The sequence below is a fragment of the Silene latifolia genome, chromosome 11 (genome assembly GCF_048544455.1).
Source record: "Silene latifolia isolate original U9 population chromosome 11, ASM4854445v1, whole genome shotgun sequence".
Classification (NCBI taxonomy): domain Eukaryota; kingdom Viridiplantae; phylum Streptophyta; class Magnoliopsida; order Caryophyllales; family Caryophyllaceae; genus Silene; species Silene latifolia.
Window position 1 is genome coordinate 10,518,047 of NC_133536.1, and position 23,455 is coordinate 10,541,501.

Genomic DNA, 23,455 nt, shown 5'->3' on the forward strand with positions numbered 1-23,455 from the left:
ATAACAGCGAGCAAACAGTCGATTACACGAAGGCGAAAACGGAATCAAACCCGAACCCTAAAATGACAAACACGATTGATTGAAGAAAATAAACACAAATGAACAGCTAATACGAACAACTCACCGGGTGACAGTGAGGGGAAGGAGAAGCAAACGTAAGAAGGAGTCTCGCCGGCGACTCAGAGAGGCGACCGGAGAAGCCGCCGGCGAGGGGAGGTCGAAGTTTGGGGTTTTTTAATTTGGGGGTTTTTGGGGTTTTCTCTCTCTTCGCGTGATACTCAAAGACATTTCCGCCTCCACGTGAGACGAGAATATGACCGGAAATGACACTCATGCATGTTTTGTTTAGTTAAGAACTAAATGTGAATTTAGATTGATCATACTAAATCAAATTAAATTAATTCGGTTAAAAAAATTGAACTAAACTATACAACTATAGGAATAAGACGTTGTTTATTTGGCTGATCATCCAGTTTATGGGAATTCTAGAATCCCATAAATTGAGATTTTTAGAGGTTGTTTGGTTACCCCTTTTTTTGTAAAATGGGAAAGTTTAAAATTCGAGTTTTCAACTCCTACATGATGGAGGAATTTAACTGTCTATCCCCCTCATGGTCATTGAAAATTCTTAAGAAAATAAAACTTCAACATAGCAACCAAATGGATTATTATTATTCACGTGAATTTTAATGTAGAAATTAAACTCCAATGCATTGCAAATTAACACGTCAGTTTAATTCTGTATTAACTAAACGAAGCCTAAATAATACTTGCTTTAAAAAACTTGCTGAAATCTCAAACTAATTAACCCGTTTGTTAGGTCTAACTCCACCACATAGATAGACAAATCACCCCGGCCCACCCGATTAATTTACAGTAAGTGGATTATAATATAGAGTAAATTATAAATTACTCCCTTTTAAGTTGCACTTTTCTAAACTTACTCCCTTATATGTTTTTTTTTTTAAAATTACTCCCTTAAGTTGACCTCAGACCAAATATTGCTACCATTTGCCAAGTCCGATGAGTATTTCCGTCTCTTTTTGAATTTTCCCTCCATTTCTCTAAATTCATGACAAAAATACCCCTGCAAGCCTATGTTAGAGTCGGTCATCTTCCTCCTTTATCTCCCCAAGACCCCGACTACCCCACCAGCCGCCATCCCCTCCTTCCTCTCCAACACCCCTTCAACTGAAATTTGATAGACGGAATTATATCAAGAGAAAAGAAGACAACTGTTTGTTTTCTTTTCTAATTAAAATGGAGAAGGATAATTTCTCATTTCCGTTCCCGTGCCTTTGTTTCAAACTGCTCACATTCTTATCCTCTTGTATGTATGTACAACTATTGTTGCACCTGTCGACAACTAATAATGACCTATAATTTCTAATTCTGTCGTGCTCCTTCCTCAAGAGAACCCCTTCAACTGCACTTATCTCTTCTTTCTCGCCATTTGTGTTTTTTTGCCGATATCGACCACCTCCGGCGGGCGACGTTACCGGCGACCACCACCACGAAAAATGTCGACGGAACCAGTACTGGGCTCTAATTTTGCCGATAACGTAGCCGGAAATATTATCTTTTTGAATTTTTGCATCGGTTTTTGTACATCTAGCTTTTTCGATTTATGTCGGCGAACGGAGTGAGGTGTTGGCGCGTGTGGTGGGGTATTGTCGTACATCAGGTAGTGGGAATGAGGTTGGGGTGACGGTGGTGCGGTGGTGGAGGTTGTGTGGTGGCTGGTAGCATAAGGGTGGATCTAAGAGATGAGGAAGAAGAGAGTAATTTAGTTGGAGGGCAATTTCGTCCATTTACTTATTTTTTCACCTGAGAACTGACTTTGGTAGTAACTTTTGGCCTGAGGTTAACTTAAGGGAGTAATTTTAAAAAAAAAACATATAAGGGAGTAAGTTTAGAAAAGTGGAACTTAAAAGGGAGTAATTTATAATTTACTCTATAATATACATCTGATATACTACCTCCAGTTTTATAATTTCCGAGCATTATAATAAAGTTTTTGAGTTTTATTTTAAAAATTATGAGTTTTACTATAAAGTTTCTGAGTTAATTCACTAAAACATTAACCTTAAAATATTACAATAACACTCAAAAATATTACATACAAACTTAGTTAAATTTGAGTTTTGATGAAAAAAATAAAATAAAATCTACTCCTTCCTATTCATTTTAACTCTCCCCTTTCAAAAGGGCACGCAAATTAAGGGGATGATTACATTATTGTAAAGTATTGTGGTGGTGTAAGGTAATTGGATAGAGTGAAGGTATTTTTGTGGGGTAAGATGATTAAAATAAGTATTGTTGTGGGGTAAGGTGATTAAAATAAGATAAAGTATGAGTATTGTTGGGTATTGTTGTGGGGTAAAGTGATTAAAATAAGTATAAAACTTTACTAAATAAGGAAAGTGGGAGAGTTATATGAATAGATGAAAAAGGAAAAGTGGAGGGTTAAAATGAATAGGAGGGAGTAACTTATAAACTTCAATAATCTCAAACAAAATATACATATGCTCAAAAACAAATAAAGTTTGCGATAATAAACTCAAAGAAAATATGCATATGCTCGAAAATAAATAAAATATGAGGTAATACATTAGATATATATTTCTCTTTCTCATTAATTTACACTAGACCATATAAAAGAAAGGAGGTCAACTCACCGTGAAAGAGCAATTATTTTCCATGAAAATATCATCAATTTAAGGGGGAGCTACGTTAATCGTGTTAGACCAAGGGTGGTTAATTTGTGACCAAAAACAAGAAATATCATCAAGGTCAATTGCTTGGTCGTGACCTTGCTTGGTCACGATTAATCAAGTAATTAGTATTGTTAATGTGTGACCAAGGGTGGTTAATTTGTGACCAAAAACAAGAAATGGTCAATTTGTGACCAAGGTTGGTCAATTTGTGACCAAGGTTGATCAAAAGAGGGGTCTTATTGACCTTCTACGTATCAATTTCTTATTGGTTGAACAATTATAAAACAATAAAAAAACAATGATTGAGAATGTTGTAAAGTGGATAATGATTGGGTTGATGACCTAGGTCGCGACCTTCTGCTTGGGAGGGTGAAAATGGGTCAAGGTTAATAAGTTAGGATTAAGAGTAAAATCGAGTCGCGACCTAGTTAGCGCGACCACTGCTTGGGGATGGTCTTATGGTCGTAACTCGTAAGGACTGAGTAGTAGTGATAGTACCTAATAAGATGTAAAAAAAAAAATGTACTCTCTCCATTCAACTTTATAAGGCCATTTTCTATTTTACAAAGTATTTACAAGTGAGCATTTACAATTAATTTTCTCTTAAACGTAAGTGAAAATATATTCATGTGAGATCTTGTTTGATTCGTCTTTACGAGTACATTAAAAATATCTAACTTTTATAATTTTTGCAAATACGTAAACACATTGACAAACTTGAAAAAAAAGGGCCTTGTCAAGTCAAATGGAGGGAATAAAATGTACGGATAGCTATGTGAATTGGGGAGTAGGACAAATGGTACGAGGACATGTACTGCAGTACTGGTCGTATCACTGCCACGTATGTAGGTCTCAATGACGTGGAGTTGAGTCAAATTATCGTCAATTTTTCCAATCATTAAATTTATTTATTGATTGTTATATTTTCAGTGCGTCTTGCTTCGGACTATTGATTTTGGTCTGAAATAAGACGGACAACATGTTATCATTTGACAGTAAAATGTTTGTATTTTTCTGATAACATGTTATCATTATTTTTCCCGCTATTTTTAGAGTAAAAAGTGATACCTTCAGTGATAACATTTTGTAGATTCACTGCTTACATTTTCTTAAAAAATGGCAACATTTTGTCAGTCTTATTTCAGACGGGAAAACTGCCTGTCTAAAATAAGATTTTGCGTTATATTTTAGTCTCTTTCACACAATCGGTATCGCTCAAAGGATAAAAAACGGTGCAATTGCGCATGGCTCAAAATGTATATATCGATCGAGCATTGCAAAACAACTACAGTACTCCTCAACAAATATGGACTAACAAATTTTATTGGCAACTTTAGCTGATACGGAGCATATTAGAATTAGTAAATTCGTTGAAAATTTTCAATATGTTCACGGTTCGTTCCGTTTAGTGAGCTCGGCCAGCTAGTCCACAAAATAAGCTGCTACGAACAGTGTTTTTAGGGAAAATAAAAATACCCGACCCATAAACCCGTCCTAAACCCGTTAATCATATGATTATCTCTCTCATCAATTGAAAAGGGTGTCCTTGGTGGAATAAAATGTGGAGGTGAATGGTGATAGGTCCTCATTCGTGCAAAGTACTGTTTCCTAGTCGATTTTTTCGGTTCCCTTTCTTTTGGACATTAAAATTAAGGAAATGAATTTAGATCATATAAAACTCCTTACCCCCACATAATTGAATTTGGATCACACAAAACACGCTATCGGTTACCGCACATGAAATTGAATTTGCATCACACAAAACTTACCAAAAAAAAGAAAAGGAAAACCAAAACTCGATTAGCATAAAAAAGGAAAAGGGAACCAAAACACCGACGAGGAGGAGTATAATTTTGGTCAGCAATCGGCAACACAATATGGTCAGATATTTATGATTTTATATGCGTGGCTAATAATATACGATCCATGATTCGATTATTCCACCGCTTCACGATTTCACCCTTTTTTGTACGTACGTTCTATCACTTGTTCACTCCTCTGCTACTCAAGGACAATCATGCTACGGCACCATTTCGTCCTTTCTCGAGTTGCTTTACAACTTACAAGTGACGCTAGGTCTAATTTCATTCAAATTGATCTTTGTAGCTTGTGACAGTCACAAACTTGGCACTTTTCAGAGCCTCTTTTTATTTGTCTTTCCACTTACTCTTCCACTTGTTTTTTGTAAGAGGTCACAAGCTTGTGACAGAATAGACAACAGTGCCGTTACAAACGAAAATTAATGAATTTCATTTACCTCTGGAACTTTTTATTTGTTTACCTTCGTTTTAACTAGGGCCGTCTAATAGAGGTGATCAAATGGCCCAAGCCTATTGGCCCGATCCGGCCCAGCCTGCTTTTTTGAAGGGCTTGAGCCTTTTATTTTGGCCCAAAAAAGCCCATGGGCCGGCCCAAAAAATACTAATGTACTTTTGGGCCGGGTTTGGGCCAAGCGTTTGGCCCAAATTTTGGCCCGGCCCGGCCCATATTTATTAATTAAGGAATATTTTTCTTATAAAATTTGTTTAAGTAGCGTAAATTTTATATATAATTCCTTATAAACTCATGTATATATTTATTGAGATTTAAAAGCGATGTTCACATAACATAAATCATACAGTATCTACTAAGTCGTAAATTTTAGGGTCTGAAAAACCCAGTTAGGCCCAAAAGCCCGATTTAGCCCATAAGGGCCGGGCTTGTGCTCGCTAAATAGCCCCTCTCATTTGGCCCGGTCCAGCCCAACCCGCACATGTGGGCCATTTTTATCATCACGGCCCGGCCCAAGCCCACATAGGCCCGACCCATGATCAGCTCTACCGTCCAATTTCTTTGAAACAACCTTGGGCTCTGATACTGTTTGTTATGCGGAAGCGTGAAGCGTGAATATCCTTATGTTGGCCCTTGGGCTCTTTTGCATCTGTGTCCACTATCCATAATAGTACAATATTGTCCGCTTTGCGTCAAGTCCTCACGGATTTACTTTTGGGCTCCTTTACAAAAGGTCTCGTACTATTATATTCTCTGAACACTTATAAAAATGATTTTCCATCTTTATTCTACCGATATGGGACATGGATTTGAATCCTAACCTATCAACCGTAGCATGTAGGCATAAATGTATGACAAATGAGTTAATATGTAAACATGTTTAAAATAGAACAGTAAACAAATACTCCGTAACTAAATACACCCTATATATAAACAAATCATGTTTATAAATGAGACCTTCTATATAATAGTGTTTCATTTAAATAATATTCACCGTATATAAAATGTCTTTAAAATTGCCAAACGTCATATTTAATATTTTTGTTTTGGTACATACTCAGTCTAAGGTTAGGGCAGACCACCGGCCTTTTAGAGAACTAGTCTAGAATTTTAAGTACTTACAGGCTTACATCGGTGTTTACAGATCGCCTATCAACATGGCTATATTTTAACTCATTGAAAATTGAACCCCTAACTTTATGATAAGAAGGTGGACTCTTTACCATTAGGATCAAACCTCGTTGGTATCATTTTCGTTTGAAACTGACAATAAACACTTTACCTAAACAAAGCGTCTTGCTTGTGACGGACAATATCCGTCACAAGCTGAAGACCTCTCACAATAAAGCAAGTGAGTTGGCAAGTGGGAGGGAAAATGGAGCACCCATGCATATTGCCACTTGCATCTTGTGAGAGGGGCAGTATCCGTCTTCAGCTTGTGACGGATAGTACCCGTCTTCAATGAGATTTTGTGTTACCTAAATTACACAAGAATAAGTGGTATCTTTAATTTATTTTTTTAAAAAGTGTTACTATTATGTTGGCAATTGGTCTCCCTTGTGACGGGTTACCATTTGTGACGGATATTTTGTGAGATAAAATGGTAACAAAATGGGTTAGTGGAGAAAGGGGACCACATGAATAGTGTTGCAGAGAGAGAAAAAGTGGGTACATTGTGAGGTAAAATGGTATCCGTCTTCAGCTTGTGACGGATATGTCATGTCTTCAATGAGAATTTGTGTTATGTTGGAGAGTTAGAGACGAATACACTACCAATTTGAGTGCAGGGGATTTCAATCTTTCATTATCAAGTAAATTCAAGGAAATTTCCATCATTTTCACATCAATAATTATGCAATGGTGGATCGTCCTTTAAATTGATTTTTTCTACATTAATGGTTGTCTTCTCATTTCATATGTTTGCTATCATTTTTTCTGAACCCGACCCATCTTATCACTAATTTATGAGGATGAATTGATGATTCATGATTGATTATCATTAATCAACGTATGCAACTTGAATGCTAACTCTTAAGTTCGTTAATTAATCCACACCACTCGAAATTTCGACTATAAATGAGTTCAGAAATTCTGATTTAAAACGGTATTATCCGTTTTAAACTTAAACGGGTCAAATATATACGAGTATTATTTTTCCCTGTATTATTATATATTGCACAAATGATATCTACTTGTTCCGTTTTAAACTTAGAACGGATAATATCGTCTTAAGGCCATCTTAAGGGAGATTTATTAGAGTGAGGTTGTGGTTTGTATTAGTGAGGTCTCTTTTGGGCTACATTGATCATTTTGGGCTAGATTGATCCATTTTGGCCATGCACTCAAGACCAAACTCTTAGGAAAATTGGTATCGATGAATCAAAATTGCATTTTTGCAGGTCACATGGACACCAAACTTTGGTCCAACTCGATAAGTTGTAGATATTCCTTACCTGGCTGCTAAAGGTCGTCGACAAATTACTAAATATCGTCGACAATTTTAATGAACTTCCTAATTTACCCCTCCCTCACACTCCCCCTAATATTTTCCTTTTTATTCAAAAACTACCTATCACATTCCAATTTTTGAAAAAAAACAACCCGAGTCAGTTTTTGAAGAAAAAAACCCGACACAAACGTATCGACCGCATCATTTCCGTCACGAATTCAAACATTCAACAAGGTATGTGATTCGAGATTAAATTTTTTTTGTAGTATTTTGCTTAGTTTGTAAATGTGTGACGGAATTAGGATAGATGCCAAATTAGTCACAGAATTAGGATAGATGCTTTGAATTCAATCGGATGTAGTCGTGTTACGCGAAAATCAAACGGAATAATCATAACAATTAATCGAAAAAAAAAAAAAAAAAAAAAGAACGGCGGGGCTGAGACAGGGGGTTCTTCGTCCCCGGACCAGGCCGATTTAAACGACCCATTCGTCTCATATGGCCCATGGACGAAGGATTCCTTCGTCTGGGCTTGGTGTTGGACGAAGGAATTCTTCGTCTGGCCCATTCCTTTTTTTTTTTTTTTTTTTTTTTTTTTTTTTTTTTTTCTAGAATTTCTCGTTACTTTTTTTTTTTTTTTTTTTTTTTTTTAAAAAATAAATTTTTTTCCGTCTTGTTTTGTCGAAGTAAAATATAATTTTTTTATAATAATTGTCGTTCGTGGCGAAGTCGTTGTAAATATATATTTTTTCCGTCTCGTTTTGTCGATGTAAAATATAAATTAATTATTACTAATAAACTTCTTTTGGGGATATTTTGTTTTTTTATTTATTTTTTAATTTACATAAACTTATATTTATAAATTCTTTGTTTTATTAATTTAAGTAATCAAGTTGTTGTAAATATAATTTTGTTGCGTCTCGTTTAGTTTACGTAAAATATTAATTAATTATTATTAATAAACCCCGTTCCGGGTTATTTTGTTTTTTTTTTAATTTTTAATTTACTTAAACTTATATTTATAAATTCTTTGTTTTATTTTTTTGAATAGATGGCCGGTGGAGGAAATGACCGTCAAGTTCGAGCTCGAAAGGGGCTCTAGTTTGAGTCTGAGGTTGGAGATGGTAGTACCGATTCGTGGACTGATGAGCGGGTGGAGGAGGAGCTGGTTCGGTCTGGTGATGTGATAGGTGAGGAGGAGGCGGGTATTGAGCGAGTGCGTAGGGTGCCACGTAGACGGACTGAGGAGGGGCGTTTCGAGCGGAGGTCGGATGGTAGTTCTAGTAGTGTGGTGGCTCCGAAGAAGAAGTCGGGTAAGGATGTCTCTTGGTTGATCGATCATCGTGTTCTGGTGGTCCTGACTTTCCCCACGTGATTCCTAGTTTCGGGGGCCACATTGCCAACACCATATGGTCGACTCCTAATGAGGTTGGTCGACCAGTTTTGACGGGTTACCACCGGTTTGGTAAGACGAGGTTGTTGAGTTGTTGGCCACTCCCTCCGGCCGTTAAGACTATTTATGACGGTACTGGTCTTTCTCACCTATTAGATTCCATGGCCGAGAATTATAACATGCCCCTTATTTCTGCTTTTGTTGAGAGATGGCAACCCGACACCAACAGTTTTCACATGCCTTTTGGGGAGATGTCCATACTCCTTCACGATGTTGCGCAGATCTTAGGCGTTCGGGTTCTTTGTAACTTGTTGTAAGGTGGAGAGTAATGACGGGACGTTGGCGGATCCCCTTATGTATGTATGTGGCTTCTTTGGGATTTCATCAGAGAAGTTGAGGTTGCCGTTAAACTCTACTAAGAAGGTCCCTATTTACAAGAGTGGGGGTATATTGGTAGATGCAGTTTGTGACACGGCGAGAGCTAATTGTGATGTTGTTTTTGCTCAGGGGTTTTTGGCTGTGGTGTTGGGGTCGACACTTTTTGTCGACAAATCGGGTGATAGGTTACGTCCTCGGTTGTTTCCTTTAGTGTATGATATGCGATGGTGTACACGACTACGCTTGGGGGGAGCGGTGTACTTGCCTTCATGTACCGACGGTTGGGGGTAGCTTCACGTCTTTGGTGTGAAGACTATTGGTGGTTGCTTGACCTTGTTGCAATCGTGGATCTATGAGTATTTTCCTATGTTCAGACCCGGTCCACCTTCGGCAATTGACCCTACTCAGCCTCGGTCGTGTTTTTGGAGATCCGTTGGTCCTTTCGCTCAAAATGCGGAGAAATTGTTGGAGTATCGGAGGTTGTTGGATGGGCTTACTTGTGCTTCCATTAGGTGGGATCCGTACGGGCCGCGTCAGGAGGAGTATCATCCTCGTACTTTGTATACCGGTTGTATTCGTTTCATGGACATAGCGGAGCCGTACCAGCCTGATCGGTGTTTACGACAGTTTGGGTATGTGCAGATCATACCCAATCCCATTATGAGATTGACAGCGCGTCGTCCTGCTTCGGGTTTCGGGTACGAGGTTAGTGTTGGGGTTGGGGAGACTGATCATCTTTGGGATTGCTGGCAGGATCACGTGGTTCAACTTTCTCGTAAATCGAGACCGATTAGCTTCCCGGGTGAGACGGAGCGAGTATGAGGCTTGGTTTAATGGGAATTCTCACCCGTTCATCATTGATCCCGACCACCATGATGCCCCCCCGCCACATGAGGATTTTGATATTCCTGCTGAGGTAATAATATTACTTACAGTTGTTGTAATAATCGATATAATTTTCTTACTGTTCCTCGATAATGTTTATAATGTTTTAGTTGTTCTTGTCAATTTGCAGACTGCACGTGCTGTAATGTTTCAGTTTTACGAGGCCAAAAAAATTAAGGATGACAAGAAACAGCTTGCCTTCCTCCGCAAGATGATGAAGAACGTCGGCCCATTGATTGAGAGGGCTGGGGATATCATACGTCAGCGAGGACCTCGTCAAACACCCGGTGATGTTGTTCAGCGTAGATCAGATGGTGTGTACACTGATAGCGACCAAGAGGATGATAACTAGTTTGTGTTTGTTTTCATTTATGTTGTACGGTTTTGAAGACATTTTTTATGTTGGATTATTATGTTAGTTGACTATTTGAACGTTGTTTATTTCAAAAAACATGACGGTTTTAAATTCTGAAATTTCTTCAATTTCTTAAATTTCTTGAATACATAACAACTGATGCAAATTCATACATTTCTGGAAATAGTAACTACTTCATGACAATGGCCAACATAATGAAAACAAACAAATACAAGATACACTTGAAATAAAACTTCATCATCCTTGTCATTTCTGAAATCTCCTTTTTTATACCTATCACTTGCTCTTTCATGACATTTCCACTTGATGCATCATCACCTTCATCTTGACATGCTATATTCAACTTTTTTGTTATTGTTAAATGATCTTGATCAAACCAACCACGACACAAAACGATCGCAAGTTACGCACTTAAAAAAAGCTTTCTTCGGATTAGTAGCTGTCCCGGAAATCATGATGATAGCGTTTCTTTCACAACGATTGCAAATTTGATTCTTAAAATCAAGGCCTTCAATTGGTCGGGTTCCCCACCTTGATGATGATGTTGACATAAGTAAATATTTGAAGAAAAAAATGGAAGATGATGAAGATGATTGGAAAAGAGAAAAGGTTGAAGATGAGTGCAAAATTACAACATTATGTAGATGTTTATATAGGGAAAAATGTGACCGTTATAATTCAAAAATAGCCGTTATAATTCAAAAATAGCCGTTATAATTCAAATGTTACCGTTATAATTCAAATATTACCGTTATAATTCAAAATAACCGTTACAATTCAAAAACAGCCGTTATAATTCAAATTTTACCGTTATAATTCAAAAATAGCCGTTATAATTCAAATGTTACCGTTATAATTCAAATTTTACCGTTATAATTCAAAATAGCCGTTATAATTCAAAAATAACCGTTACAATTAATAGGTTATAAATAGGTCATTCTATGTCAATTTCAAACACCCAAATCATCTTCACTCACTACAATACTAATTATTCACTCACAACATCCAAACCTTAAAATGGTTCTCACAAATGCTCAAAAAACCAGAGTTTATCAAATAAGAATCGATTTAATTGTTCAAAATTTACCAATTCTAATTGAGCGTCTTGAATCAGTGGTTCCTAGTGACACTGTATGGCACCTGCTTGAAGAGCCTCCAATTGGTACCCTTTGTATAATTTTACAAGGAAACCTGGATCATGTTCTAACTCCGTGAGTTAGAGATGAGGTTGTTTCGATGAAGTACTAAACGAGAAGATGTGGGAGTTTCGTAGGTTAAAAAGTGATATCTTTACATATTTTGAGCGCATTCTCACCGTGATTGATTACCCAAGACTATCAGACTTATGTGCTGGTAGAGTGCCGGGGCAAGGAATTCTTTATCTCTACTTGAATGATTTATTGACTCAATATATGTCTACCCAACCTGAAGAAATTGAGATTCAAGATCATGAAGAAGATGAGGAATCGTCATCTTCATCATCGGAAGATAATTAAGTTCGGTAGTTATTTAATTATGTTATGTTTTAAGTAATAATCGTTTATGGTATGGGTTTGGGGTTTGGGGTTTAGGGTTTGGGGTTTGGGGTTTAGGGTTTAGGGTTTGGGGTTTAGGGTTTAGGGTTTGGGGTTTGGGGTTTGGGGTTTGGGGTTTGGGGTTTGGGGTTTGGGGTTTGGGGTTTGGGGTTTGGGGTTTAATTATGTTTTCATTGGTTTATGTTTTAAGTATGTCAAAACGCGTTTTAAGGAATGTTTTTATTAAAATATGTGAAATTATGTTTTAAGGATTGTTTTAATTAAATTACATTTTAAGTCAATTAATCGGATGCAGAGGATAATAAACTACAATAATCGGATAATTAAATAAAAAAAAATATAAGGTACAATATTCAGATATAACAAATAAAAGCTAAGAACACCTCGCGAAATCGCGCCATAATCGGATCTGATGTCGATACAGGCCATTATAATGATCTACGCTTGCATCATGTACCCAACAATGGGCTCTGGAGGCATAGGTGACAAGGCGACCGGAGCCGCAAATAGTGGTTTCCCGCATGTAAAACCCATAAGACACCATATGGGGTACGTACTCCGGGAGGGGCTCGTAGAGGCAAATAAGTAAAACTACCATTCCAATTTCGCTGACCTTCTCGATCGTCAAATGCAGAAATACAACATATCACCCAATTGTACATCGTAGCATAACCATATAGATCGAAACCGTCCATCCAATTACCCGAGCCACACGGTATCTGATCCATAAATGTAATTCTAGCTACCTCCGTATCAAATCTCCCTGGGCCATAGATATGATCACGGTAATCGGGACTACGAATTTCCCTAAGTAAATCTGTTCTAGCCATCGTGAAATGAGATTGGTCACCCCGAACAGCATGTGAGATAACTCGAAAACCACAATGACCGTCTCCGTAAGGATTAAACCATGCTTCTACATACTCGTGAAAAAATGAAGGCAGGAAGTCACGATAAGGAAAATACCTCAAATCACCAATGGTGTAGTCGACCTCAAGTGGTGCGCAATACGTTGTGCCGAAACTCCCCGTAGTCGTGGTAGCAGTGGTAGACGGTGTACCGGGGCCCGTTTGAGTGGACCGGGGGGTTCTATACGGAGTAAAACGAACCGACGGAGTAGAACGGGAGTAGACGACGAGTAACAGGAACCGTCGGAGTAGAACGGGGGTACTAGACGGAGTACGTTGGGAAGACGGAGTACCTACTCGAACACGAACCCGTGCATGCTCAACGGCGGACGGATCTCTACGAGTTCCCCTACTCGGACGTCCTCTAGGGTTCTCGTTCACCCTAGGCTCGTTTACATCCTCCTCTTGCGGATGTATCTGAGAGTAAAGGGCATCGAACATGGATGATCTCATACTCGGATCCGCATTCGAATTTCATCGAATAACTCCTCCAATCGATCATCATCACAAGTCGGCATTGCCTCCGAACCATCGTACTCCAACTTCCTCCAAAATGCATGTAACACATCAACAGGGACCCGAGATCCGTTTCTAGAAATGCGGTGAAGTGAACAAGCACATAACAAACCAAGTGTAGTAGCCTTTACACAACCGCAATCGATCGTCAAGGCATCTTCCGTCATCTTGGCACCTCTTTCGAATTCTTTACGCAATTCCATGATGGCATTCTTTGATATTTTGCAAGAAAGTCTGGAAAATAATCGCTGAATCCCCGTCAACCGCCTCGATCTAGATAACTCCAACGAGTGTCGGATCTCAACATGTTGCGTTTCCATCAAAGAATGAAACCGACTCGGATGCTATCAATGCCGGTTTCGCGCTATTCGACCATCTCTTCAAATTCGCATGAGCCGACTCAACCGGGATGTAGAAGTATTGCCAAAATGAGTTATGTTGTTCGTTCTATACTTGGCCCATTTTTCCAAGTGCGGGAACCATTGCCTCTCAATATAAGCCGCCACTCCCGCCCATTCCCTTGCCAATTTGCCCCACGCAACATTAAACTTTTCTTCGGTTTCCGCCTCGACAACCGCAGTAAACAAAGTAAAGGTTACGTGCTTAGCCCAACCATCCTGACTCGTGATATCAAGTGCTTTCGTCTCCACGTTAGAATATATATGCCAAAGACATAGCAAGTGAGACGAATCCGGAAAAACAATGGGAATCCCGTTCAACAACCCTCCCTCGCAATCAGTAACAATAACATTAGGTTGAACGGCATCATTTAGACCCCTTCGGTTTCGTAGGACCCACAAATATTTCTCCTCGGACTCATGCGTCACAAGAGCATAAGCGATGACAAAGCTCTTCCCGACGGGTGTGACTCCAACCATCTCAACAAGCGGAAGACGGTATTCATTTGTCTTGTACGTGGAATCGATCTGTACCACATAATAGTATGATCGAAACATCTTAACGGCTTCGGGATGAGACATGAACACGTGGGTTAGCTCGTCGGTCTCCTGATCAGTGACCCAATAATGAACGTACTTATGCTGAACCGCAAGTGCTAACATCTGTTGTGCCGGGTTTCTCCCTTCTCTTTCCTCGGCCCTTACTTTCTGAGAACGGTTGTAGATTTGTCGCCGATTAGGTCTTGACTTTTCCGGATTCCGCTGATGCAAACCCGCACTAATAATTGCCGGTCTAACGTGAGCTCTAACTTGGGCATCGATATAAGCCAACTCCTCGTCATCAAGCTTTGCAAAGTATCGTCGCAAATCACAATACAACGTTAAACCATGATTATGAAACCGGATCTCATCACAAGCTGCCACTTATTCTCTTCTAATTCAACAACTTTCATTGAAAATTTGCAATTGCACCACCCGGTAGCGGTGTTACCCCTCATTAAAGAATCGGCATCCTTATTTACGGGACCTTTTCCACCCATCCGACAAACAAAATAACGTTGTCTCAAATTCGTGTTACGACCAACTTTCTTGTTGCTTGCTTTTTTTATACCAAACCCGAGTCGGAGCCCGATCTCATATGCCCAATTAAACGCTTCAGTACTAGATGCAAAAAATCTGGTTGTCGTAAAATGATCTGAGTAATCAACACCGTCTCCATCGTTAATCACCTGCGCACGCATTTCAACAAGTTAGTTATTAATTCAATTATTTGCTACGGGACTAGTCGAAGTAAATATAAAATAATATAAAATTAATACAAACACGGTAATAAGTTATTTTTTACAAAACGAGTCGGAAATGTTAAAGATAAAAATTCCATATAAAGACGGTAATTAATTATAATTATTTGAATTGTCGGAAACTATAAAAAATAAAAAATTTTAATACAAAGACGGAAATTAATTATTTTATACAAAACGAGTCGGAAAAAAAAAAAAAAAAAAAAAAAAAAAAAAATAACGAGAAACTCTAAAACAAAAAGAAAAAAAAAAAAAAAAAACAAACAACAATGGGCTGGGACGAAGGAATCCTTCGTCCAACACAAGCCAGGCACGAAGGAATCCTTCGTCCATGGGCCTTATGAGACGAGCCCATGTTCGTCGGCCTGGGTGCGGGGACGAAGAACACCCACGTCTCAGCCCAGTTTCGTCTTTTTTTTTTTTTTTTTTTTTTTTCGATTAATTTTTCATATAAATCCGTCACAAATTCTATCATAATTCCGTCTACATTCATGGCATCTATCCTAATTCGGGATTCAAACGATAATAAAACATAAATTTTTAACAAAACTAAATCGTAAACTAACCTCGTTACTATCTTCATTGTTGAAATCGTTGTTAAAATCGTTCCCGTTCATGTTGTTAATTACAAAACCCGACTTTTTTTTTTTTGTTTGAAATATTTTAGTGAGACGGTGACTTGTGTTTTAGTGAGACGGTAATTTCATTTCTGTTTTGAGACGGAAATTGCATTTTGGTGAGACCAATATGGAGTCATGATATGGAGGGCAAACTTGGAATTTTACGTTAATTGTCGACGATATTTAGTAATTTGTCGACGACGTATAGTTATTTAAAATAGAAGATGAAATTATCCTTTAAAATAAGTTTTAGTTACTTTCATCAATTGCATTGTGGATATAATATTGTTTTATATTGTGATGTACCTTGTACAGGCGTTGTAGGCAAGTATTCTTCATTTCGTAAAGTGTTTGTCCTTGCAAGACTATAGATCTAACAAGATAAGGTCATTTATTCGTTATAGAAGATGGTTCATAACCAAGATTAGTGTCGTTCCGACTTCCAAGTTCCAAACTAGGACAAGTGACAAGCCATGGGCCGTGGTCAAGCAATTTAATGATCTCATTGCAAAGCCTGGTCCAATTCGACTCGAGATTTCCCTGTAACATTCATGCAACATTCGTATCAAATCTTCGCTAATAGTCACAAATGTTTTTTTTCCTAGGGTTGGTCTAACGAAGTGCGCTTAGTCGCATTGTTAGAGGGGAATTCGAACCTGAGATCTATTGTGCACAATACTTCTGTCTTAACTACTAGACTAAAACATTTTCGGTTAATAGTATCACTCTTTGTTTGAAATTCTATAACTAAACCAACTAACCAAGTATCCTAATCCGCATCGGATACTCGATCTCGATCTCGATCCTTTGCTTAGTAGCCAAACTAGCCAGGACTCTACGAGCCCCTAACTTAGCAACCAAGTAATAAACCATTGCATTACCTACTTGACTTCCAACTTGTTTACAACCAAGTAACCAACCCCATTCCGATCTCCTCCCAAAAACAAAAACACATATACAAAACAAAAATAAAAATAAAATAGAAAAGATAAAATACAAACCGCGGAAAATTTCGTGGAATTTCCAATTTTCTCTCTCTTCAATCTCCCAATTTTCTCCCTCCTCAAGATCGTCGCACAATCTAATCAATTTCTACGGTAATTCTACTTCCGATTATCGATCATATCAATTTCAATTCATTGATTTGCTAATGTTACGATTGTGTTCGCAGAAATTGAATTGATTTAGGGGTTTTGTATGAACCCTAATTTTTTCAATTTGGTTTGATTGTGTTTTTTTTTGTAATTTGTTTTCAGGTAATAGGATGTCGACAGGTATGATGGCTAGATTATTTGGAGCTAAAGGACGGGAAGATAGTTCGGCGTCTAGTACTCTTGCCACTCTTGATAAATTGAGTGAGGTGATTATTTAACTATTTGATTTTTAGGGTTTATGGAGTAATTTGATTCATGTTGTGATTTGATATTGTTGTTTGATTGATTATTTAATTAGGAATTTGTAATTGTTTGGATTTTGAAAGAATTTGGAGGTTAGATATTAGCTTTGAATACAATTCTAGGCGATTGTTTCATCAATTTCGTTGCGTTTGAACGTGAATAGCAGTTCAGATAGTGTTTTACAATGTATGTAGTGATTACGTTGATTAAGCACTATGTGAACGCTACTTCATGATTAATTTGGACGCAATTCAGAACTGGGATTTAACCTTTGATTGTGTCCTTTTGGAATTGCTGTAGTGTGGCTAGATGTTGGTGTGCCTAATTAGGTGAGGCAATGTGAAGGTGGAGGGGGTTAAGGGAGGGAGATGGTGGCGTATTAGGAACATGGATGATCCTACAGTTGTTTAGGTGCCAATAACCAACCAGACCGTGTTAATGAATGATTCGGAATCTGGAATAAAATTAGAAGTGGACATTAGAAAGTGGTTGCATCGTTAGTTAGTAATTGAGCATTGGAGGGCTATCAAGTATGTACGTAAACAGGTTGCACTCCCTAATGAGTGCCTAACTGATGCTCTTCTGAGTTGAGGGCAGCAACAATGCTTTTTTATTTTTAATTCTAGGACTTTTTTATGTTCTGGATGATTGATTTGGGCATAGGCAATACATCACAGCAGATGTTGGCGTTGTACATTGTTTAAATTTTTTGAAGCTGAACTTTAGCCCTTGGAAATTCAACAGTAGATGCGTCAGGAGTGAAACAGAGAGCGGCTGATAGTTTATACTTTATGTTTTTTTGTATCATGGTTGTATAAGATTATAAGTTGGCTTCAATCGAATCATTCATTGTGTTGATCATGGAACTAGTAGTTGCATCTTAATGTCGGCCGTTGCGGTAAAAATATGGCAAAAAATGTGGTCACAGTAACCTTCAATACTTTAATAACTCGGTTGTGATGTGGCATTGCGTCGGATATTCTAAACCATGATCTTTGTTGTGCTGCATACATGTGATGGGAACTGCCTTAAATGTAGTCGTGACAACCTTCATAACTTCTATTAAGCCGCTTTGATGTAGTCTCACAACCCAAATTTAAGTAATATGATCGGGATAGCTTTTGGGCATTTGAGGAGCAGAAGCAAATGGAATGGAGAAGGCTTTTCTTCTTCCATTGTGGCGAAATGCTTCCAGTATTGGATGGTTTAAGAACAAAAATACGTTACAACATATTGAGTCTGCTAATTGACACATATAAGCCTCTTTTGTATAACTATCTGCTAATTGAGTGCTATCTGTGCTGTCATTATTTTTCCTGTTAGTTGTTGAGTATTGATGCCGTCATATGTTCTGCAGGCACTTGAAATGTTAGAAAAGAAAGAGCAGGTTCTTATAAAGAAGGCTGCTGCAGAGGTTGAGAAGGCAAAAGACTTCAGCAGGGCAAAGAATAAGCGTGGTATGTTTCTGTTTGCTGGTGTTTCAAAAATTTGAAATTTGAATGCTAGTACTGAATACTGAGAGAGTGATAGTTATCATTTAGAATGTTCAATTTATCTGTCTCTGGTACTTTATGTTTTTTTGCTGCTCCCTTTCCTTTTAGATTATGTTTTCCTGAACTAAGGAGTTTCTTGTATTTGCTTTATCCTCACCTCACTCACATTGTTTTTTGTGAAATATGGTATTCTACAAATTCGTTTGACGGATTTCAATTATTTCTTTCATCATCAGCACTGATTCTTTAAATAGCAGAAGCTTGCTACAAAATTACTCCTCTTACAATCTGACTATACCATTGGTCACCTAATACAAGTTAGCAACGAGATAATCACACTTACGTTAATAATGAATGAGGGGAATGTGTAGTTCTGGATGTGGTTTATTTGCATCTTGTTTATTATGGACTGGTATAATAGTTGCTAATAGAATGGGCATTTAGTTAATACGGCTGAGTGTTCTGTAATATGAATCCATAGCTACTGTATTATTGTGTGTATTAATTTCTCTAATCAGATTCCGTTAGCGAATGACTAATGCAATATTGCAATATTAACAACAAAGCTCTAGTATAATAAATATTTGGGGCTGATTACCATGAACCTTTAGAAGTAAACATTTTGAGAGAGGTTTAATAGATGAAAAGGTGGAAAGATCGAGCCTAAAGGAGAGAGGAAGAGAAATAATACTCTCTCCCTTCAAACCAAACACCTCATTTACCTTTTGGAGGTCAAAGTTTCCATATCATGGCCGTATATTTGTTAAAAAAAATCAAAATTTAACATACGACACCTGTGTATTTACATTTGTTATCAAAAGATCTTTCAAAGAAAATAACATTTTCTACAAAAATAAGTAATATATACTTCTTTATGAAGAAAAACACGATCAAAGTAGCATCTTGGAGAGCCCATAAAAGCAAATGGAGTGTTTGGTTTGGAAGGGACGGAGTACGACAAAAGAAAAAAAATACTAGAACATTAAACAAGATTAAGCGGAAGCAAGACCGGTATATGAGATAAAGAGTGAGAATTGTGAAAGAAAAGGAAAGGAAAGTGAAGATAACATAACAACAAAATGGAATGAAATACTAATGGAAAGCGAAAAAAGAAGCAGCAAAAATCATCAGGAAAAACTCTAACCAAACTCAATTCACATGATGTGAAATATTTAATGCACCCAAGATTACGTCAATGAGTCTGCCAATATTTTTGCACTTTTGTTTTGTTTTGTTTTGTTGTGTTGTGTTAACTTAGTCGTGATTGCCTTGTGAAGCTGCAATACAATGTTTGAAGAGGAAGAAGTTGTATGAACAACAAGTGGAGCAGTTGGGAAATTTTCAACTACGTATCCATGATCAGGTTAGTGCATTGATGTTCCCTTGGAGCTCTGTCCGACTGATTCCTCTTATCTTTCTTCGCACTAATCATTGTTTTTCTATGCTTAGTTTCTCTCACACCTGTTTTGGTTTGTGTATTTCATGCTGCTTTGTTTTGGAAAGAGTTGAATGACTTGGCAATTGGCATCATGTTTCTTTTTGTGTTTCTTTGTGGGCTTCCAGATGATAATGCTTGAAGGAGCGAAAGCAACAACAGAGACCGTTGACGCATTGAGATCTGGTGCTAAAGCTATGAAGGCCATGCAGAAAGCAACGTGAGTTACGAATTCCTTGAATATTGTTCTATTTAGATTCCCTAAAATATTTTCTCCTTCAATGTAGTCATTAATTGTGCTTGCACGTTGCAGCAGGAAGTATAATACCCCCTGAATTTTAGATCAGTGAATGAATAATTTTACAAATAAAATTTGTCAGTTAAAAAGAAACTAATGATGGTTTCGTAAATAGTTTTTGAGTTTAGCTAAAACTTGCAATTTTTTTTTTTTTTTTTGTTTTTTTTGTTTTTGTTTTTCTGCTGACCTTTCCTTGTGACTTTATGCATGTCTCATTTATTTGACGAGTCCATTAAACATTTCTTCGCATAGAACATTCTCTTATCTTTGGTGCCAATGCTGTTAATTTTGGTGCTTGAACACTTCATCATATCATCCTTATTTCATTTGCGTGAATTGTGAAATATCAAATACTAGTGTTGAGGTTGGGTGAATACGAGTCGGGTCGAAATATGGGTTGTGTCTGAGGCTAAATTCTGGTCATGTCAATGTGGGTTTGGGTGGGGTTACAGTCCGGATTTGGTTCAAAAGTGTTTCCAACCTTTTTCATTTGTGTTTTTCGTCATGTCAATATGGGCTTGGGTCGGCTTAGAGTTCCGGATATGGGCTGATGTGTGCATCATCAACTATTCATTGCTGTGTTTGTGGTTCATTCATTGGTAGTTTGTTACCTTGATATTTCACATTATCAAACCAAAAGTCATTCAAACAGTCAAACTAGGTTCTTTTTCCTCTCTAGGCAAACAGCTTATTTGTATATGTGTATCTAATATTTGTATCGTATTCCATAGTCAGAGTAGGTTAAAGTTCTGATTAGACTGTAGTACCCTCCATTAAAAGTAATGTATAAGCTAGGTAGCAATAATAATATCATTAAATTGATGTAGAGATCAGAATACAGGGAGTATTACTATTTTAACAACTGATCTTGTGAGCCCATGTTATTTATTGTTTTCAGAAATATCGATGATGTGGACAAGACAATGGACGAGATCAATGAACAGACCGATAATTTGAGACAGATTCAAGACGCACTTTCTGCCCCCATTGGCGCCAGTGACTTTGATGAGGTAAGAAGTGATTGTTTGAACGCATATTCGGGTCATGTATCAAGTATCTAATATTATAGTTAGTCTCTTAATAGATAGTTTCATGTTAATATAATGTGGAAGGGCTAGAGCTGATCAAATGGCCCAAGCCCATTGGCCCGGCCCAGCCCAGCCCGCTTTTTTGAAGGGCTTGGGCCTTTTATTTTGGCCCCAAAAAGCCCATGGGCCGGCCCAAAAAAGCCCAATGTACTTGTGGGCCGGGTTTGGGCTAAGCGTTTGGCCCAAATTTTGGCCCGACCCGGCCCATATTTATTATTAAGGAATATTTTTGTTATAAAATCTGTGTAAGTAGCGTAAATTTTATATATAATTCCTTATAAACTCACGTATATATTTATTGAGATTTAAAAGCGATGTTTACGTATCATAAATCATATCTACTAGATATGATTAAGCATTATAATGTGTCGATGATTGTCTTTTATTCCATTTTTGAAGATTAATTCATATGTACTTCATCATACTTTGTACAATTTTTTATACTAAGTGCACTTTTAAAGTACTAGTTGAAGGTATTATACTACTTATCTCGTTCGGTAAGTCGTAAATTTTAGGGCCTAAAAAGCCCATTTAGGCCCAAAAGCCCGATTTAGCCCATAAGGGCTGGGCTTGGGCTCGCTAAATAGGCCCTCTCATTTGGCCCGGTCCGGCCCAACCCGCACATGTGGGCCATTTTTTTCATCCCGGCCCGGCCCAAACCCGCATAGGCCCGGCCCATGATCAGCTCTAGGCGAGACCAACTCATTTACCCATAAACTCTACTCATTTAATTAGTCACGGTGGGATATTACATATTCATAAGACTAGATATGAGAATTTGAGCTAATGCTAATCCTTTGTGGTTATGTACTTTGGTGATTAAAGGATGAACTGGAAGCAGAGCTCGAAGAGCTTGAAGGGGCCGAGTTGGAGGAACAACTTCTACAGCCAGCTACAAATCCCCCAATTTCTTCCACTCCTGCTACCGGAGGAAAGCAACCCACACGACCAGTACCCCAGAGGGACCCCGAGGAAGATGAACTTGCTGAATTGCAAAGAGAGTTGGCCATGTAATCAACACCTTGAAAATTCTTATTCTTATTTCCTTCTCTTTTATCCTGAAATCGGGTATTTTTCAAGCTTTTAATGTGTGATAAGGCTAAAATGAAATCTCTATTGATTGTGAATTGTGTATTTACAAACCCGATGTCGATAACGTCTCATTCCCATAGTACCATATGGATCTTTATTTCTTGCTTCTCTTAATGCAAATATGTTTCATTTGCTTGTGTCAAAAGGAGGGAAGAGCTTCATGTATATATTTAATCAGACAACAATAGGTGTTCAAAGATGTTACTGCAGTTGGATTACTGGTTGTCTGGTCAAAGATCTTGTCTTTTTGTCAGGAGTCTGTTTAATGGAGAAGCTGAGAAGACTGGTCACTGGTGCTATCAATTTTTCTCAGTTTTCTGACAACTTTAAATTGTTTTCCACTCTGAATTGGTCCATATTCACTGTTGGAAATACATCAGCTTTCTTTATATTCCACTCTCTATTCCAGCTTAGTAAAATACTCCCTCTGGCTTTTAATTTTCTTCCCGTTTCTCTAATATATATGTGAGGAGTATTATAATGAAATGGGAAGAAAACAGCAAGCCGGAGGGAGTATTAAGTAAAGTCTAAGTCACCAATTCTTGTTTTAGACCGCTTAGCTTAAGACGGTCAAAATAAAAGGAGTTGGTGAGACATTGAGTTAAGACGGTTTTTAAGCAAGAACAATTGAAGTAAAATTGTTCAAGATTTTCTTCATGAGAACAAAGCAGATGGAGCTTATTGAGTGAGACAAATGGAGTAGGATTTAGAGCAATTTGGATTCATTACTTATTGAACGAAAATGAAGCTTATTGAATGAATTACAAGGTGGAAAATTAAAATTTAATTAGCGACATTCTCCAAAATAAATAAATTCACATATGATGAGAAAGTGTCTAAATTCGAAGAATGAGAGGGTATAATAAATACATTCCCGTTCCATATGATTGTATAGAATTTTAAAG

General features: G+C 37.7%; 1 protein-coding gene and 1 long non-coding RNA gene across 2 annotated transcripts; both read left to right on the top strand.

Moving 5' to 3' along the window:
* The first annotated feature begins 8,486 nt into the window (after positions 1–8,486).
* Positions 8,487–10,590, top strand: LOC141612698 (uncharacterized). Its single transcript, XR_012529155.1, has 2 exons — positions 8,487–10,124; positions 10,224–10,590. It is a non-coding gene; the product is annotated as an uncharacterized LOC141612698 (long non-coding RNA).
* Positions 10,591–16,665: 6,075 nt separating this feature from the next.
* On the top strand, positions 16,666–22,695 carry LOC141610980 (vacuolar protein sorting-associated protein 32 homolog 1-like). The gene is made up of 7 exons (XM_074429330.1): positions 16,666–16,844; positions 17,004–17,107; positions 18,502–18,601; positions 19,915–20,000; positions 20,201–20,292; positions 21,269–21,380; positions 22,284–22,695. Exons 2-7 carry the CDS (start codon positions 17,012–17,014, stop codon positions 22,470–22,472), a joined length of 675 nt encoding a protein of 224 aa, XP_074285431.1. The 5' UTR covers positions 16,666–16,844; positions 17,004–17,011; the 3' UTR covers positions 22,473–22,695.
* The last annotated feature ends 760 nt before the right edge of the window (positions 22,696–23,455 follow it).

Coding starts and splice junctions, on each gene's coding strand:
- LOC141610980 (XM_074429330.1), top strand. CDS start 17,012: ATGTCGACAGGTATGATGGCTAGATTATTTGGAGCTAAAGGACGGGAA. Junction 17,108..18,501: donor CTCTTGATAAATTGAGTGAG/GTGATTATTTAA, acceptor TATGTTCTGCAG/GCACTTGAAATGTTAGAAAA. Junction 21,381..22,283: donor GCGCCAGTGACTTTGATGAG/GTAAGAAGTGAT, acceptor TGGTGATTAAAG/GATGAACTGGAAGCAGAGCT.